This window comes from Lepisma saccharinum, chromosome 18 (genome assembly GCF_977018435.1).
Source record: "Lepisma saccharinum chromosome 18, izLepSacc3.1, whole genome shotgun sequence".
NCBI classification, from domain to species: domain Eukaryota; kingdom Metazoa; phylum Arthropoda; class Insecta; order Zygentoma; family Lepismatidae; genus Lepisma; species Lepisma saccharinum.
In genome coordinates, this window is record NC_139246.1 from 47,833,542 (window position 1) to 47,853,352 (window position 19,811).

Here is a 19,811-nt window from a genome sequence, read left to right on the forward strand (position 1 = left end):
ACAAAGGTCAAAGAATTGCATTTGCCGTGCCGTGAATGAATGAATGAAATTCTTCTCTTGTTTCCTAAGTAACCAAATAACAATTCGCTGTAAATGTGATAAGACATTAACATTTTTATTTTTTTGTAACTTTCTTACTGAAAGTTATTTCAAATTTTATTAATAAAATTGGCTCACGAGAGAACTTTTTATCTACACATTGGTGCAGGTAAATTAACCCTTAGATGCCAAGGCTGATTTTCCAGGTATTTGAACTAACGCCAAGCGTGTTTTCAGTATACTTTGGGCTATAATCCTGATGAACAAAAAAGTAAATTTTCCATTATCAGTCAGAAGAAGAAAAATAAAAGAGTAGAAAGTAACTATTTGTTACACGAAATTTAAAATTCATCGGACCCGCATGCAGGCTACGCGAGGATGTGAATCTCCAAAAGGTACCCTCATAATGCTGGTGTGTTTGCCACTGATGTGGAAAAGAAGCCTCAATTCCACAGCTCTCCACTGGTAACATGCCACAAACTGGGGAAATTTCAATTCGTTCAACTCTCTTTGTTAGTCTGTCATACCCTCCATGACAACTTACCTAAGTAAACATGTGATGCAAGGGGCTAAAATAGCATGACCAACAGAAACAAGGCAAATCATTCAATAATACTTCTTTTGTAAAACAGTTTTGTGAAACAGCAAAGAGCAGTCTGCTGTTTTCCATCACTTAGTTGGCGGCTGGAGGCTTTTGACTTTCTTTCCCTTGTGCCTCCCCCTTTGCTCTCCTGCCACCCATGCTTTTTACACCAGGAATGTCGGAAGGTCTTACTTGTATTGCCAAAAGCGTGTTTTGAAATACCAAAATTGAGAAAGGAGCAATGTTTTCGAAACCAATGAAAATAAATCGCAAAAGAAAATCACAATTTTTCGGACATCCCCAACCTCAAATAGTAACAATGAAATTAAACTTTACTAATTACTCAAAACATGTATCTCTGATCATTATACAAGTGGCAGTATGTTAACATACTACGAGAAAAACCTGCTTCTGACAGCGGTGTCATAAGCCATTCTTAAAGGAAATACCTGTTGTGACACCCGTGTTGCAGCTCATCCTGTAAGGGTTAAGCAGTAAACAAGCTTTAAGATGATATGTAACAAGCAGTATAATCAGTAAGATGTATGCAAAACTAAGTTTGGTCATAATTTTTGCATCAAACTGATATGTTAACTTAATAAATAAGCAGCACATTATTGAAAGATTTTTGTTAGAATATTTCAGAAACTTTTTCTTACCACCCATCAGGATGCAAATGGTTTGCAAAACCTTGGAAACAACAGGTTTTTTAAAAATTTATAGGTTTTGTTCATCAAGATTATTTACATAAATATACTATTTACATTGTGTTATAGTGCATTTTATGTTGCCCTTCAATTGTAAGTTGTCATGCAACATTGTATGTGAATTGTATGGAATCTTTTGCACTTTAAAATGAATGGCTCAGGAGTAAAACGTAATAAGTGACATATTTGTCATTATTGAGTTCCTTCAGTAGAAAGGTTATTTGATAGACTAATCGGGACTGGGCCTACAGTTTAAAGTGAGATCCGAACCACTTTGTGCCTCCACCAGGTATTGAACCCGGGACCCCTTGTTACATGGGGACGACTCTACCACTGCGCCATCGGGTAGGGCCTAAATTGTTTTTGTGTTGTGTTTATCAATTTCAGAAGAATTTCCAATGCAAATTGCATGACGTTAATTACATGCAAAGAGTGAAGGATGGTTCTTTTTATTTTGTAATTCAATTATCACCATGTTTTACTCCCAGGCAAATATCATTATCAAATATCATTTTCATGTTATTATAAATAAAAATGGGAGCCTCAGTAAACAGATGATACGTATCACACAGGTTCACTTTTTTTTTTTTTAAAAAAAAATAATAATTTCATGCACGAAATACCTGTAGATTTTTATATAGAAATGTCACTGTGTTTCAGGTAGAAAATTTCAACTTCAAAATGAAAGCAATGTACACAGCCCTGATGATAAGACGTGTGATACAAGCACAAAATGACACCAAAGTCATAGATGACAGAGACTATTATGGAAACAAAAGACTGGAGTTGGCAGGTTCTCTTCTCTCCCTTCTGTTTGAAGATTTATTTAAGAAATTCAACTGGGAGGTAAGTAAAATGCAGCAAGTAGTATAAGTAATTATAATATACAGAGTATTCAAGAATAGTTCAGTTTTTAACTTCAACATTGATATGAAAACTTTTTTTGAGATATATTTTTTAATTTTAGCAGACGGGAGACACTCCTACATGCTAGCCCCTCAGGATGGAAACTTTTCAGACATAAGCTCGTAGAGAGATGAAACTTTTTTTATTATTATTATTGCAGTACTCTTAGCAGAGGTGAAATTGGTACATTTTACCTCCTAAAAATAATAATTCAAAAAAGAAGAAGAAAAAATTTTACACAAAAATTCATATTAGTTACCCCCTGTAGCCACCACAATAGACCGAAGTTAGTGAAAAATGTAGTATATCCCAGTGATATGTTCCTACAACTGTGCCAAGTCCCTTTGAAAATTTGTTGAAAAAAATAATAAAGTGTAAGAGAAACAGTGTAGCTATTTTACGGAATAGATATCTGGAAAATTGCTTCTAGCATCAACCCTATGAACATTGTATGCACCAAATTTGCAGAGAAGTACAACAAATGACCACTCTTTCAGTGGTCTCTTTCAAAATTTTGAAATAAAAGTCTAATTTATTCATGCAATTTTTTAAAAAAATATATAATTTTTGGGTAATTTTGAAAATAAAATGTATTGAATGGACCCTTAAATTCACAGTAAGTATGGAGCAAATTTTTGTTGGTAACTCATGAATAATAAAGCGAACACAAAAAAACTCTTAAAATTGTAGGAAAAATGTCTTGTTATTTCTTAACAAATTCTCCAATTGACATATATAGGGAAGCTTTGTGAATCATGAAAAGAATTTTGATATGCCATTATCTGAATTCATATTTAAACTTTTTTGTTTTCAGTTGAAGATGATTGCAGACAAAAACATTCCTAAAATCAAAGCAGCACAGTTTGATATCGTAAAGCATATGAGACAAGATCAAATTGCAATGGGGTTGGAAAATGCAATTTCAACAGTAAGTGTTGCATGCGTATTCCTTTTTTTCCTTTCAGTAATAATTGAATGGCTCAAGAGTAGAACTGTTCAAAATTGCTTTGACGTTGATTAAGTTCCTGCACAGGTGAGAGATGTATAATAGTGAATGAAGTTCCTTTAGAAGCTGCTGATAGCCAGAAACATGCGGGAACATCTGGGTAGCCCATAAACCACAATGCAGTGGTCAAACTCTCACTTGCATTTTTCTGTTTCATAGTTTTGTGTTATCAAATGTACTCATGTGCTGCTCGATTACAATATTATTCAATCTCTTATTTTTAGAAATTCTCATTTATATACAGGGTGTCATTTTAATGGTGCCGATAGACCATGGAAACTTATAGAGGACATCAAAAGAAACAACTTTTCTCAGTAACATTTTTCTCGTTGGTGCATCATTTCAGCGCTACAGTCATTCAAGAAAGCCCGTTTTGCTGCCTGAATGCTGGCAACCACACACAACATTTGGTTGCATTTGTGACGTCATATCCCGTCGTGAAGAGATGCGTTCCAGGGTTGCCATATTCTAAGAAAAATGACATACTACAATCAGACACATTATGTACTGTACAACAAAATGAGAAAACACATTGTAACTTAACAGGAAGTAAACAAACAATACGAAAAATGGTAGAAAGAAAATAGAATTCAAGTGGAAGTGGTCATATTGAATTTTGTCTCAGCTTACATGTCAAATATTTGCACATCTAGTTACCAACTTGGCATCTACAATTTAGACTATCCACTTTGTCCTTCTGATACTAGTTGTCTGTGACACACTGAACAGATGACAAAATAGAAATGAAAGAACTCAAAATTCCAAAGGTAAGCAACTCAGGGCATTATGAGGCAAGTGGCAAAAGGACAGTTTAGTTTCCCTTGGTACATAAGGTTTAGCAAAGTGCGGGGACAAAAGTGGCAATAAGTGGGGATTTTTGCAAAGAGATTTGCAAATATTTGGCATGTAGCTGGGTGTAAACAGCCACATGTAGCTGGAAGTCCAATAACATTTATTGTTGTTGATATTTGACATGTAGGCTGAGACAAAATCCGACATTGACACTTCATTTTGAATACATTTTTTACCATTTCTCATATCGTTGGTTCACTTCCCCCTTCGCTTGAGATGTTACGCTGCTGTGTGTCCAGTACCGAAATCCTCTGAGAACAGAAACATATCTGTTATCTGTCCCTGCTAAAATATTTGAGTAAATCTTATATTACCACATATATATATATCTGAGCATGGCTTTCTGCCCAACAGCTCAATAGAAACAAACCTTGGTGAAAAACTGCATTACGTAAGCATAGTATTTATGTATGTACAAGTACATGTTTCTAAAAATCTGTTATAAATATATGAAGCGGTTGTATCCAGACCACCAAAAACTTATTTTTGAATTTTTTGGGAAAGCAAATAACAAAAGTAAGATTTGAAGATATGAATCTTTGATTTCATCACATCCAAATGTAATGCACTAGATTTAGAATTTCCTCTCTACTGTAATGTGTTGATTGAAATAACTTGCAATATTTTGTTAAGTGATCCAGATAACTTCAAAAAGGACATTCTTGTTATAAATTCAGAAAAAAATTACAAATAATCCATGTGACTAATGATGGGGAGTTTTTTCTGCACGACTACTGCAGTGTTAAAGGCACAGTAATTTCTATTTGCCAGTCTCTGTAATAGTAGTGTGCAAAGTTTTTACGTATTGCTATGCATATTTCATAGTCTCAGTGTATATGATGCACATGTATTGATACACCATCTTCATGTATTTGTTATAGGGAAATTGGACAATCAAGAGATTCAAGATGGAAAGGCTTGGAGTAACCCAAGTATTGTCGAGACTCTCTTACATTTCTGCCCTTGGTATGATGACGAGAGTCAACTCCCAGTTTGAGAAGACCAGGAAAGTGTCTGGGCCTCGATCTCTTCAGCCTTCGCAGTGGGGGATGATGTGCCCATCTGATACACCTGAAGGAGAGGTTAGTGTACAAACTTTGTGTGTGTATGTGTGTGTGAGTATGTGCATGCGTGCATGTGTGTCTCTTTCTTCTATAACAGAATGGTTAGCACAGCATGCTACGATGCCAGGGGTCGTGTGTTCAAATTCTGACCTTGGCATTGATGTTCTTTGTGTCCCTTCATCAATTTCATTATGTTGTCACACATCCTCATCATAACGATTGGACAAAAGTGGAAAAAAGCGCCTTAAAATAAAATTACTAATTTGCTCTGCATCAGTAAGAATGTGACGGATCATTGATGTAGATTCGTATGGTGGCCATGTTTGAAATTCCTCCAAGAATTTGTAATTTGTGTAATTATGAAAAATTATGAAATATGTCTGTGGTAATCGTTGTAATGTCATCACCTTGTAATCAGTGGTGCCCATGGGGCTCGAGCCCACCTAAAAATTTAATCATCATCATTAATATTTTCTATTGTGATTCATGGTGGATTGCATATTGAAATTAATAAATAATATATTTTTAAGAAAATAAATAAGATACATTGTTGGTGTGCATTAATATCACGATATATTGAAGGATGATTTATGAGGGTTTACTCAAGTGTTTGAGGGCATCAAATTGCCCCTGTTTGTAATCAATGTGGTAACGCATTGTAGTGGTTTGGATCCTATTTTGAACTGCTGGTCCTGTCCCAATTATCCTATTCGAGCATTAAGTGGACTTAAAACATACTTTGGCCTGTATTACATATGCCCCACAAAATTACCTGTAACCTTTACCAGTTGGCTTGTTGAAATTTCAACTGTCACATGCATACCCGATATACATGATACACGATATTTCAGTTATATCTTTTTTAATATTTAGTATACTAATGAAGGTATGATATACTCGAATTATAAAATAATATATCCATTGTTACTACTATTAATAAGCAAAGTTTGAAAAAGTCCTTTGTTTCCCTTCATTTGCCTTTGTTACTGCCATATTATTATGCGATAGATTTCTAGATTTCTAAAAGTTTTTATAAGTTCAAAACTACTGCTTCTTTTTGAAAAATTAAATTCTTCAAACAAGAATGATGAATGGGCAAAGGCCTGTTTGTCAAAATTTGACCCGATCACAAGTTAGCATGTGGCAGCAATTAATGTGCCATTTCCTGTAAACTATGCACTATATTTCAGTTGTCTTTTTTGTTCTTTAGTTTACATTTAAATGTATTTTATATTCAAATTACAAAACAATATATACATTGTTACTATTATTAATAAGTGCCATTTGAAAAAGCACTTTGTTTCGCTTTTGTTACTATGGGATAAAGTGAAGATTAAAGGCTGTAACTCCTCAACCACTGCAACTTTTTGAACAATTTAAATTGTAAATGTAAGAATGAGTAAAAAGCAACATCTTAAGTAACATCAGACATTTAAGGGTCCAGGGGGAAGGGGGAGGGCAAAGGTCCAAAGTTTGAAATTTTCCATAATTACACAATATTTCCGAACCCTGTAATTTCCGTTTTTTATTTCAAAGTTGCAGCATAATGCAGCATGTGCATTACATATCTTCATAGAGTTGTGTTTTGTCATGCTTCCCTCCAAATTTGGTCCAATCAGCATCCATAGGGCCGATGCTAGAAGCGAAATTCCTGACATTGTCCCAAAGCTGGCAACAACGGTTGTAGGTATGTACCACTGTTACATACTACATTTTTCATTCACTTTGGTGTATTGAAGGAGAAGGGGGCAATGGGGGGGGGGGGGAACTTCAACTTTTCAACAATCCAGATCAATTTAAATACAGTCCAGGAATCTTTTTTCCAGATCAGTTTAAATTAGTGCTGAGCAGATACCACTTTGAACCGATACCAATACTTGATACATTCGATTTTAAAGTAACAAAGGCTAGTTATCGACTCATACTACCTCATCACATCACATTCCTTTAATAATATTAAATAACTCCCAGATTATTCTGATGTAGCATCATAACACTTCAAAATGTCTTATGATATTTGGTAATTTTCTTTTGTTTGAACTTGCACACTTACATTGACACACACACACACACACACACACAAAACAATGAAAAGCTGTGTATTTCGTCTCTTCTTCAGTTTCATATAAACACCATTCAATCATTTTGTTTTGGATAAACTGGAGAGGGAGGAAAGTGACATAGAAATATATGCAAATACAGCTATTAAAATAAGGACACTCTATACTATACTGTCCATCATTCTCTGTCTTTTGCAATAAGAACAAGTCACTGCGGTATCGGCTGATACCAACAGTCACATAAGAGACTTACACAGAAGAAAAGAGTAAGAGAAGAAATTGTTGAATCCACAACCCTCTTTTCGCGCCTGAATGTAAATAAAACTAAACGAAGTCCACAGCGACATTCACCTGTCTTTCTCAAGAACTTTGCATTCATCTGAACCAGAAACAGGCGTGTATGGTTGTAATGTTGGTTGTAAAAATGTCCATCTTCCTTACCCCATGAGTTTGCGAACAAGAATTGGAAACAAATGATTACTTTTATTTACACAGCCTTTACCAGGTACTTGCATGCCTTCCAGAAGTTAGGCCGTAGCTTTCACTTTGCCTATGTCTTTTGATCTTGTCAATCATCTGTTTCCCAGGAGGATGGGGGTTTGTCCAGTATTTCAGGAAAAATCCATATGTGGAACTTCTTGCAATCTTCTAGAAGGAAGGATAATGATATTGGATGGTATCAGTGGGAAAATTTCAACCGCCCTAGTTTAAATAGGGTCCAAGTACCACTTTGAAATGATAGAATATTCAACTTGATAGAATATTCAACTTGGACCAAATTTAAAATGTGCAAGAAATAATGTTCGGGTCTTGTTATGGAACTCAATAGAACCCATTAGAATGCATGTGTTCCTGGATCTTTAACAATCCCAGGAAAGAAAATCAGCAAGTGTAAATGGATTCTAGACCGTAAACAAACATTTTATGTTAAAGGATTTCAATTCAGTCCAGGAACCTTTTTTCCAGATCAATTAATTATTATGGTCCAGGAACCTCTTTTCCAGCTGAATTTACAGACAGTCCAGGAACCTTTTTCAATGAAACAGAATGCAACTTGTACCGAATTTAAATTGTGCGAGAAAAAAGGTTCCAACCCTGCAGCTGAACCACAATTAGCATTTATGAGTTCCTGAACCTTTAAGAACCCTGCCTTATAGACAAATCATTCTCTCATCTATTCATTGTCATAAGAGGAATATAACTACAGGTGAGCTAACACGATACGTGACTTTTCCCTTCTGCTTAAGTCTCTTATGTGACTGTTGGTATCAGCCGATGCAACACTTTTAGGACGTATACCTTGGAAATTATGCAAGGTGCATAATTTTTATTCTTTTAGCAACAAGATTGTGCAGAAAAATGAATTTTATGAATGAAAGATTATCTGATTTGAAATTATGAATATTTTGAAGCAATACTCGGGTAGGTTGCTCTGATATATTTCCAGTGGATGAGTTAGATTTTAAAATTTATACATGTTCTGAACTACTTTGAATTGTTACAATTTCCATGTACAGCAGTGCTATCAGTATCAGCTCAGGGCTGTGCAGTGGAATCTCGATTTTAATCTTTTCACGGGGACCATGCTGAAAAAACTGAAAACAGAGAAAAATGTAAATCGAGGAAACTTTATTAGCATTTTACTATGTTGGGACCATCAAGATTGAATGTACAGGGTAATTCAAAATGAATGGTGCAACTTTACACAGTTCTTATGACGTTATTAATTATGATAGAAAATCAGACAAGGCATCAATATAAAGAAATAAACTGGAAGTTTTATTCCCACATAGTGGGCTTATTCTCCTATGCTCCACCAGGATCGCCAGTGTTGCAAAATGGCTAATGACCAGTAGAAGGCGTATTGTGTGTTGGAGCTATTGAGAACTGATTCAATCAGAATCGTGCAACACATGCTTTTCTGTAGTAATGCATATGTTTTACCCTTCTGAAAGATTTGCCAAAGTTACATCTGCAAATTGTTAGTGCCTTCAAAACTGTTGACAATGACGTGCTGTCTCGTGCATAGCAAGTACTTGATTATCGTTTGGACCTTTTCCGCGTTACATGTGGTTCCCATGTTGAATCTTTATAATGCGAGTCAAGTGAGTAAAACGTCCAGAGTTCTTCTTTATTGTAGCATGACGTCGGGTAAGGTACGGGATCGAGTCACGCCGGGACGTAGCTCAGATAAATACGATAGGTCTTAAGTTTGACTTGGCTAACCACCTCTACCCTTAAGGGAGCTGATGAAGGATTGTTGGGAGCCTGTGATGTTGAACGCTACTCACCCCTTGCTGTAAGGGTGGGAGTACCTATATCTTCCTATGTGAAGGGGGAGTATTACAATTTCTGAGATAGGAAGTCTGTTACCAGTGACGCCTTTAATAATGCTGTGCATTTGAATTTTCTTTGCATTGGATGGAATTAAATGCTCAGGACAAATACTAATCTGGCTTGCGTTGTCAATCATAATTTCTAGGGGGTTATTATTTACATGAGTTTGAATGAAGAATAGGTTGTTCTTTTCAAGGATAGGAACTGTGTCAAATTTTGTCTTGCGTGTGGATCCATCCCATCGATTCACACGGTTTTTCAGTTTAAATCGCCCTTGTTTTCATTGTTTGGGTTATAAAAACAGTCCCTGGTAGAGTGATTTGAACGGAAACAAATCTGGCATTGCGAAAACTGTGAATTTTGTCGCCCCCCGACTGAATTATTATTTCCACCTCGAGATCTGAAATTACGTCTCATGCCGCGAGTAGACCCTCTGCGATTTCCATTCCCCTGGCCGTAAAAAGTAGGCCGGGTCTGAAATTGATCACTGTTATTTGATTATATTTGATCCGCCAGGTTCTGTACAGTGTGGCACAACGCTTCAACTTTATTTTCTAATGTTAACGTTTGCAATTGATTTGTGACTGAATCTAATTGGTTCGCTGTTGGACCTCTAGATGGCAGAACTGCGTTGCAAGACTGTGAAACGGCAGAACTGGACTGCGTGTTTGGAGCTTGACTGGAGGGGAGGGAAGGAGGGGCTGTGGGCGTGGTTTGTACCTGCCATGAGTTGGTCGGGAGAACTGGTGTTGCTTGATAAGATTGCTGCGGAAGAAAGTTGTAAGGAGCTTGAGAGATCTGCGGGAGGGGGGCAGGGGGGAATGCATCACAAATGACGAAGCAGGCTGAGGTGTGGGGAAAGGATGTGTGTTGCTAACCTGTGGTTGCGTACAGCTGGGAAACTGAGGGGAGGCTGTTGCGTAAATGGAGTGCATGTACTTAGCGGCATCTATCAGTTTCATCGCTTCACTTTGTTCCTCATTGCGTCTAGCTTGAATCAGCATGTCTTGCCTTTCTTGATTCTGCAGATGTGCAATAAGAGAACTTGTGTCGGTGAACTCTTTGTCTCCTATCGCAGCGATGTGTTTAGATCGAAGTCCCGACACAACATAGGAAAGGATTTGAGGGTTCGTCGCTTGCGGGAAGAATTGAAGGACGAGATTTTTCTTACGAATTACATAATCATGAATGGGCTGGTTAATTTCCTGCTTTGTCTCTAATAAAATTTGGATAGGCATGCTGACTAAGTGACTGCCTTTAAATAATGAAATTAATTCTTTCTTGATTTGCGGAAAGGTGAGGGTGTTGAAGTTTGGCTGCTTCTTGAGATCGTTCAAAAATGTGAGCGCTATGTCTGCGAGGAACAATGGCAACATTTCACGTTTTTTATTTTCCTCCCACGCGAAGTGCCCGCAATACTATCGAACTTTTCAAAAAACTGCTCAACTTCTTGAGGGTTTTTTCCTGTGAAGAGGGTGGGGTATAAGCCATGGGGTATATTTATGGACATTCTTGACGGGGATGGATTGATGGTGGTAGGGGTAGGATTGATGGTGGTAGGGGAAGAAAGTTGTAAGGAGCTTGAGAGATCTGCAGGAGGGGGGCAGGGGGGGATGCATCACAAATGACGAAGCAGGCTGAGGTGTGGGGAAAGGGGTGTTAGTTTTAGGTGTACTGGTTTGGGGTTCTGGGTGTTTCTAGACCACCTAGAAACTGGGGATAATCGGGATGTTGAGCCTTGGATCTGGTTATTCTGGGGGAAGGAGCGGGGGAATTAATAGCGGAGGCTAAGGAGAGAATCTGGTCAAGAGAACGGTCTAGCTCTTCGTGAAGAATAATTTGGGATTCGTTCATGCGAATTTAGGGAGGGGGAATTTTTTATGCACTTATTCACAAGAAATGGAAGATAGTGAGCGGAAGAGAAAATTTACGAGTGGGGAGTTTATAATACGAAGTGTATTATCGAAAAAGAAGAATTTCTAGGGTTGCTGCTGTGTGCGGCGGGGATTTTAAATTATGGGGTTTTGAGTGACGTAAAAAAAATTAAAATTTTCTGCAATTCCACGGAGTGGAGCCAGCTATCTCCACCATGTAGCGTGACGTCGGGTAAGGTACGGGATCGAGTCACACCGGGACGTAGCTCAGATAAATACGATAGGTCTTAAGTTTGACTTGGCTAACCACCTCTACCCTTAAGGGAGCTGATGAGGGATTGTTCGGAGCCTGTGATATTGAACGCTACTCACCCCTTGCTGTAGGTCTGGCCCTCGGCTTCTGGCGTCGGCGACGGTGACAGGTGATAGGTGCCCGCTGGAGAGATTGAAGATGACGATAAGAGACGGCAGGCAATTCGGCGACTTGAATTGTAAATGAACTGCAGATTCTTCGGCTGGCTTAATCCAGACTGCTTATGGACTTCTCGCTTGTTGCCGCCTCGTAACGTAGGGATCTCTCAGCAGGCCGTCGTCGTCTTCTCGTCGATCAGTTTGGTGGTGATATTGGAGCGAAGTGAGAGATCGATTTACTGACTCCAGGGGTTTTATACATTGGATTTGAGTCATAGGTTGGTGGACTTTGCACCTCCACTGTGCACCTGGGGTATCCCTGGATGCAGATGGAAATTTACAGTGGAGGTGCACTCACCGCTGGCGAGGGCCGTTGCCTTGCTGACTGTGCAGAGCCAAGTGGAAAATTCTTGTTGCTCGGCTCTGCATCCGGCAGAATGTGGGGTGAATGAGCGTTCAACTTGCGAGCTTCAGAGCGATGTTTGAGGCAAATTAATGTTTCTCCCTTTATGCTCCCAATTCCTTCATCATTATATTGATGCCTTGTCTGATTTTCTATCGTAAATAGTAACGTCATAATAACTTAAAGTTGTACCATTCATTTTGAATTACCCTGTATAATGAGAGGAATGTAAAATCAGGGTTGTGCTGTATATAACATCAACACAAACAAGCATGACAGTAGCCATTGTCTCCAGCTGTAGTTGTATACTTGCGAAACTTTTTTCCACTGATGTAGTGCCTTAGAAAATATTATTTAAATTTTTTCAGTCATGTGGTTTGGTGAAAAACCTGGCACTAATGACCCACATAACAGTTGAAGTGGAGGAGGGCCCTATTGTACGTCTGGCATTTAATGTAGGAGTGGAAGATATTAACCTTCTGAGTGGAGAAGAATTGAGCAGTCCTAGCATATATCTAGTCTTTCTCAATGGTAAGTAAGCAGAATTTTTCTTCCTTAATATGATATGATGTGATATATGTGATGGTGTATAATGAGAGACACATTTATGGTCAGAAAAAAAATTAGTCACACTGAATTTCAGGTTCAAAATATTATGGGCAGTACTTATTATTTTGCACTGCTTGTGATACATAAACAAAAATTTAAGGAAAACTACAAAATGTAAGAGCACTTGTAAAAGCAGAATACATGAATGACACCAAAATTAGCTTTGATTAAGGTGTTGTTTCTTTATGACAGTGAATAAGCTTTGGTTAAGGTGTTGTTTCTTTATGACAGTGAATATTTTTGGTATATAGAAATTTTAGGGCAAAATGAATGCTTGACCAGGACTCGAACTGGCTGGAACACTGTGCCATTTCTCTACCAACTGAACTATCGAGCCATACATTTCCACAGCACAAATGAAACAGGTGAAACCATGTCTGGCATGGTAGCTTAGTTGGTAGAGCATTGGCACAGCACATTGGTTCAAATCCTGTTCGAGGCTGCATTTTTCGTTGCAATTTCCACAATTAAACACCTCCTGTGTGTGCCAAATCGTAAGGTAATATTTTTGGTGTTCAAGAGCAGGTGTTTTTTATGGTTTCTGAATTTTAAGACCACAGTTAGCTGTGCAGTGTCCTTCAATATAAATATATTAATAACTTACGTTTTGCAAGTATCTATGTTGCTCCTGCGACGTTTCGGGACGCAACTGCTCCCTTCTTCAGGCTGTTCACGTTTAGGTTATATATAATTCATAACCACGTCGACCTCTCCATAGGTACAGGATATGGAATTGGTAAAAGGTGTGTGGTTAAAAAAAAATTTTTAAAAAAATCTAAAACCTAAAACCCATTATGCATCCCGAAATGTCGCAGGAGCAACATAGATACTCGCAAAACATAAGTTATTAATATATTTATATTACATTTGTGAGTAATTCGCACAACTTTCATCATGAATTAGTGTCCTTCAAATAAGTAAATAAAATATGTAGGAAATAGCTTGCATGCAATGCCCTTTCCTTACAAATGTTCTCCTTTTGCTGCATCAGGGGCAACACCTGTGCTACAAGTGCACGTCTGTATGTAGAGGAAACGATGAAATTTAACACGTTAGCACCAGGTATCTACGAAAAATTCTGCAGTGGACTCTTAAGGAAAAGTGACGGTTAAGAAACGTATTTTACCGTATCACATTAGTTCAATGTATTGACAGTGGCGAGGATTAGGGATGGGGGGCATGGGGAGCAGTTCCCCCTCCCCCATACTCACTTTTTGTCCCCGCACTGTGGGCTCTTATCAGTGGATTTGACCCAAAAATCATCTGCCCGAATTCCATTTTCAATACGATTCTTTCTAATTGCAGTCAGTAGAAAGTAAACTATCCTTGCCCCTCCCCCCACCCCCTGCTCAGTTAGGACACCTAATCGCTGCTACTGTGTACATACATTTTTAAACAACAAAAACAACATGTAAGTAACAAACGCCACATGAACGAAACACTGCAGAAGACAATGTATTACATTCTCACTAATATCATAATCGCGATACGATGCCAGGGGTCCCTGGTTCCCATCTTCGCAAATTGGCCGAAAGTAGCACAAAAAAGTGAAGTAAAATAAAGCAAATCAATCAATCAACCAATATCATATGTAATGGAACAAGTAAATTTAGGGAAACACATGACTCTGCATTCAACTCCATATCTCCTCAACCTCCGACTCTAAAGGCACGAAACAAAAACCAATCTCTAGAGGAAATCATAGGCTATGAATTTGGTTCAGTGACTTTAGGGCATAAATTACATAGTTTCTTATATATTTGCTGTTCTTTGTGTCAGAAACCAACTTTTACGCTAATTCTAAAAATTAAAGAAAATACTTGAATCTTTCTAAATCAATTAAGATTTATGGCAGCTCTATCAAACAAAAACCACCATTTAGCAAATTTTCTATTCTTTCATTTTGGTTATCTTAACTTTTTGTGTACAATGCACAGTTTTTGAGATATTGATTTTATTTAATTTTTAAGTTGAATTTTTGACGACATTTTCCAAGATGGCTGCTTTTCCCCAAAGATTTGGATGGCGGGTTTTTAATATATTGTTCACTATACCATTCCGCACAATCTGGCACAAAAAACATTTGTGTTGCAATTATTTCCAGGTAAGGCCTTTTTTTCCCGTTTGTTTTCTCGACTGACCTGGGCATGGGTGTTTGTTGAGTGTCCATTTATCAATTTCATGATGTCATCACTCATCCTTGCCTTGCTATTAGCCCAAATTGGAACAAAAGCAAAGTGAAATAACATAAATATATCAAACAATCAAGCAAACGTGCTATAAGGTCGGAATATTTCTGGCCTTGTCCCCACATAAGTGACTCTGGAGTTAACCCAGCATCAAATCAGTGGGTGGGTACCTAGAGGTAACCCTGGAGGGTAAAGGTGTCCAGAGCACAGTGCTGGACACATCACCTCCAAAATGGCTGCATTCGAGAATGTGTGGGGCTCTATCCCCACATCCCCTAAATGTGCGTTCATGGCACGGTGCTACCTTTACCTATTGTTGTGATGACGAGAGAGATAGAAAAGCGACATAGGTGTAGGAAAAATTCACAAACTTATAAAATATGTATTAACTAAATGAAACTCTTTCAGGAAATACATTAACTTGTACGTACATTTTTTTTTGCATTAGCATGAATACATTGAGAACACAATATTATGATGAAAATACATGTAATTCCTGAAAGTGCATATCTAAGTATTGATATTGTACAAATATTTCCTTACCGGTTCGATCCCATAAGTTGACAATGAAAAGTACTGTCACGTATTTAGCTAATGACTGCGGGCACTTTTATTTTGCCAGTTTCATGGAAAATCTCCTAGTGAGTGGCTGAGTAAATGGAAAATGCACTTGCTCGATCAAAAAATGCCTCTTAAGTTTCAAGTTAACATGTTCCTGCAACACTCTAATAATAATTAAAATAAATTGCTGTGACTAAAAGCAAATTATCTGTAAAAGAATTACTGTACCTTGACTCTAATTTGTCTCTGCTTGCATCTCCATAGGACGTCCATGGCTTATAATGTGCATGCAAAGTTTACGGGTGGAGCAGCTGCTCGCTCTGGTATTGTCAGTTGTCTGTGGTCAGACCAATTATAGAACCTTATTATTTCAGTAATGTAGGATGTGAATTTCAGCAATGTTTGAAGGCGTATTTCTCAAGTACCAAAAATACATAAATAAATAATAATAAAAAATGATAAAGTATTTCATATTGCCAAAATAATTTGCACGTTTTATTTGTGTATCATTATCCATAAAGTAGTTGTATTTAAAACACATAGCATCCTCGTTTCATAGTGAATTAACCACAGAGGATTAACGTGGCTGTACTTCCAGTCACGTGAACCTCCTTACAAGGCATTGAATGCACCACATAAAGGAATGCACAAACTGGAGGCTGATGGGGAACGACACAATCAACTTTAAATCAAGGGGAATATACTTGTCAAAACAAGCACCACAGACAATTAACATGGCTTTACAGAAAACAATTTCGATGTTTGTAGAATCGGCTGTCTTCATCCCAAAAGGAAACATTGTGGAATTGAATCTACTACCTAGAGTTTAGAAGTGTTAGAACTACTGAAAATCCATTTGAAGATAAGTAAGCTTTAATTGATTTGACCAATTTAATTTTACATCGATTTTCTGCTAATATTGGCTAATGGCGACCATAAATTGAATGATTAGATGAAAGCAATAAAGGAACAATCAAGAATGGATAAAGACACAAAATAGAAATACAACAGAGATTTATATTAACTGTAGTTCCAGGTGCCACAGACCCATTGGCCTGCAACAATACAGTACTATGCAGTAGAGAGGTTGACATTTTAGTGTGTCACGAAAAGGCTACCTTAACCTATGGGCCAAGTAAGCTGGGGAAAATAAACAAATTACCATGTAGCTACAATGATGAACTTAGATGGATTTCTTATATCCACAGATCTTTCTGCAAAACATATACTATTTGTTATCTCGATAATTATGCAAGTTTTCGTTGAACCACGTGTGCATTTCTTCCCCATGTGAGAGAGACTCCAGAAAACGAATGGCAACTTAGCAAATAATTGTTTAAATTGTTAACATACTTTCGTTGTTTGTTACTTTTCGTAGATATTTTGTAAAACTGTCAGTTTTTCAGTCGAGAAAACTTTATGCAGATTGAACAAACAATTGTTTGTTCCATGAAGCTTTAAAACTTTCTTAATAAGCCATTTATAATCCTGACATTCACACATATTCAGTTGTTAAAAAAAAGGGTATGCCATGAAAAATGTTCACTAACCCTCAATGGGTAAATACATTAAGTAATACTTATTTTTGTTAAAACCTCATATTGTTTAAAAATTTTCTATTCGACTTAAATCTTTGCCATTGTCTTGTCACTACCACCGAATGTGTGGAATGCAGTATTTTTCTTGTTGCTGGCACATACTAGGGCTCCGGTTCGTTCGTCTCTATGAATATGACATTCCATAGAACTATTAGATACATAATAGTTTTTCTTGTATGTACGCATTGCTTGCATTATAGAATTATTTTCCTGTAGTTTACGGTTATTACAAGCATAAGAAAACAGTTTTTCTTTGTGACGTTTCAGGAGAACACACGCTCCTTTCATCAGACATTTATTTTCATTTTGATTAAAGATACAGTTATAACAATGGTTAGTAATTTTTTAAACAAAAATAATCTGTTATATAATGGATGTTGTCAATGTTACATTGTTGTAATATAGCAACTTAACTGTGAAAAAAGCAGTCTGTTTTATTTTTATTTCAGATTTTTAAAAAAAAAAAAATAATAATAATAATTATGAATCCAAAATATCATCAGGTAATTCAAATTCATCATTGATTTCACAAAGTCTCTTGATGTTTTCTGTTACATTAAATTTTAAAGATGGTGGCTTACTCCATTTGTGAAAAAGAAAACTCCATACTGGATCTATGTTACCATTTTCATTATTTAATTTATTCCAGTGTTCTTCTGCAATGAACGAAGCTTCCCAGACATTCAACTCTGTGTTTCCCGTTAATCTTTTTAAAACCCTTCTCTTTTTAATCAAATGCTTCTCTTCGATGATATGACTTGACAAACCTGTTCTTGGGTTTAGATTTATAATGTCCAAATCGTGTTCGTGCCATCTTATTGCCATTTTCCTTGCTGTTTGTCCCACATAATCTTTTGAACATGAACAACTTATATTATATATTCCTGTGGTTTTGTTTGGAATAATGAGTATCGTATTGCAAGTTTTGATGTTGAAAATTTATATCCTAGTGTCCCAATAGAAGGTGCCACAGATGCATTACACAGATGGCTTATTGAGATGAAGGTTAACCCAGTAGAATCATGGGAAATGGTTCGATGGTTTACTGTATGTGCAAATTACAATTACTTTATATTTGATGGCAAAATATATCAGCAAAGTAATGGTCTATCAATGGGAAACCCAGTATCCGGAATCATCTCCAGCATTTTCCTTCATTACATAGAATCTCCAATTGTTAATGCCATAGGTGCGGATATCAAACTCTACATCAGATATGTGGATGATGTGCTAATTATCGCTAAAAATGAGAACACCATCATGGACGTATTTAAATTGTTAAATGAATCACATCGTCGCATAAAATTCACTTGTGAACCCATGAATAACAATGTAATTTCTTTCCTTGATCTGCAAATTAAGACAACTAACTCAACAATTCAAACATCAGTCCATAGGAAAAAATTAGCGGGGGAAAAATACATCCATGCCAAATCAGAACATTTGCGTATAACAATGGATAACATATTTTTTAATTTTTTCCTGAGAGCACAAAGACTATGTTCTAATAATGAGGATATCAAAAATGAAGAAGAAAGGCTCTTTAATATAGCAAAAGAAAATGGTTTTCACACTAACAGAATAAACCAAATCAAAAAACAAGTTGCAAGAAAACTAAAGGAAAAGAGAAATACAGACAAAGATGAAAAATCTGTTGAAAAGAAATTTGTGTGCATTCCATTCCACAAGGGATTCTCACATAAAATTGCAAAAATTTTTAGAAGTTTTAATTTCAAAATTGTTTTTAGATCACCAAGAAGTTTGGAATGTACATTTAATGAATTCAAAATGAGAAACTCTCTACCAGATGTGGAAACCACAGGAATATATAATATAAGTTGTTCATGTTCAAAAGATTATGTGGGACAAACAGCAAGGAAAATGGCAATAAGATGGCACGAACACGATTTGGACATTATAAATCTAAACCCAAGAACAGGTTTGTCAAGTCATATCATCGAAGAGAAGCATTTGATTAAAAAGAGAAGGGTTTTAAAAAGATTAACGGGAAACACAGAGTTGAATGTCTGGGAAGCTTCGTTCATTGCAGAAGAACACTGGAATAAATTAAATAATGAAAATGGTAACATAGATCCAGTATGGAGTTTTCTTTTTCACAAATGGAGTAAGCCACCATCTTTAAAATTTAATGTAACAGAAAACATCAAGAGACTTTGTGAAATCAATGATGAATTTGAATTACCTGATGATATTTTGGATTCATAATTATTATTATTATTTTTTTTTTTTTAAAAAAATCTGAAATAAAAATAAAACAGACTGCTTTTTTCACAGTTAAGTTGCTATATTACAACAATGTAACATTGACAACATCCATTATATAACAGATTATTTTTGTTTAAAAAATTACTAACCATTGTTATAACTGTATCTTTAATCAAAATGAAAATAAATGTCTGATGAAAGGAGCGTGTGTTCTCCTGAAACGTCACAAAGAAAAACTGTTTTCTTATGCTTGTAATAACCATAAACTACAGGAAAATAACTATTAGATACACTTTAGAACACTCCACTTGACTATAAAGACACACAACAAACAAAGTAGAAGGTAAGAAACAATAAAAGAGTGAACTCAACCCACTAAGGATATT

At 36.5% G+C, this 19,811-nt stretch overlaps 1 protein-coding gene across 1 annotated transcript in view; it reads left to right on the forward strand.

Moving 5' to 3' along the window:
- The window catches only part of Polr3B (RNA polymerase III subunit RpIII128), a 127,091-nt gene that overhangs the window by 53,611 nt on the left and 53,669 nt on the right, over nt 1–19,811 (forward strand). Inside the window, exons 8-11 of the mRNA XM_083140491.1 lie at nt 1,990–2,175; nt 3,050–3,163; nt 4,975–5,175; nt 12,611–12,773. Coding sequence (XP_082996617.1) covers nt 1,990–2,175; nt 3,050–3,163; nt 4,975–5,175; nt 12,611–12,773 — 664 coding nt within the window. The remainder of the gene's footprint in view (nt 1–1,989; nt 2,176–3,049; nt 3,164–4,974; nt 5,176–12,610; nt 12,774–19,811) is intronic.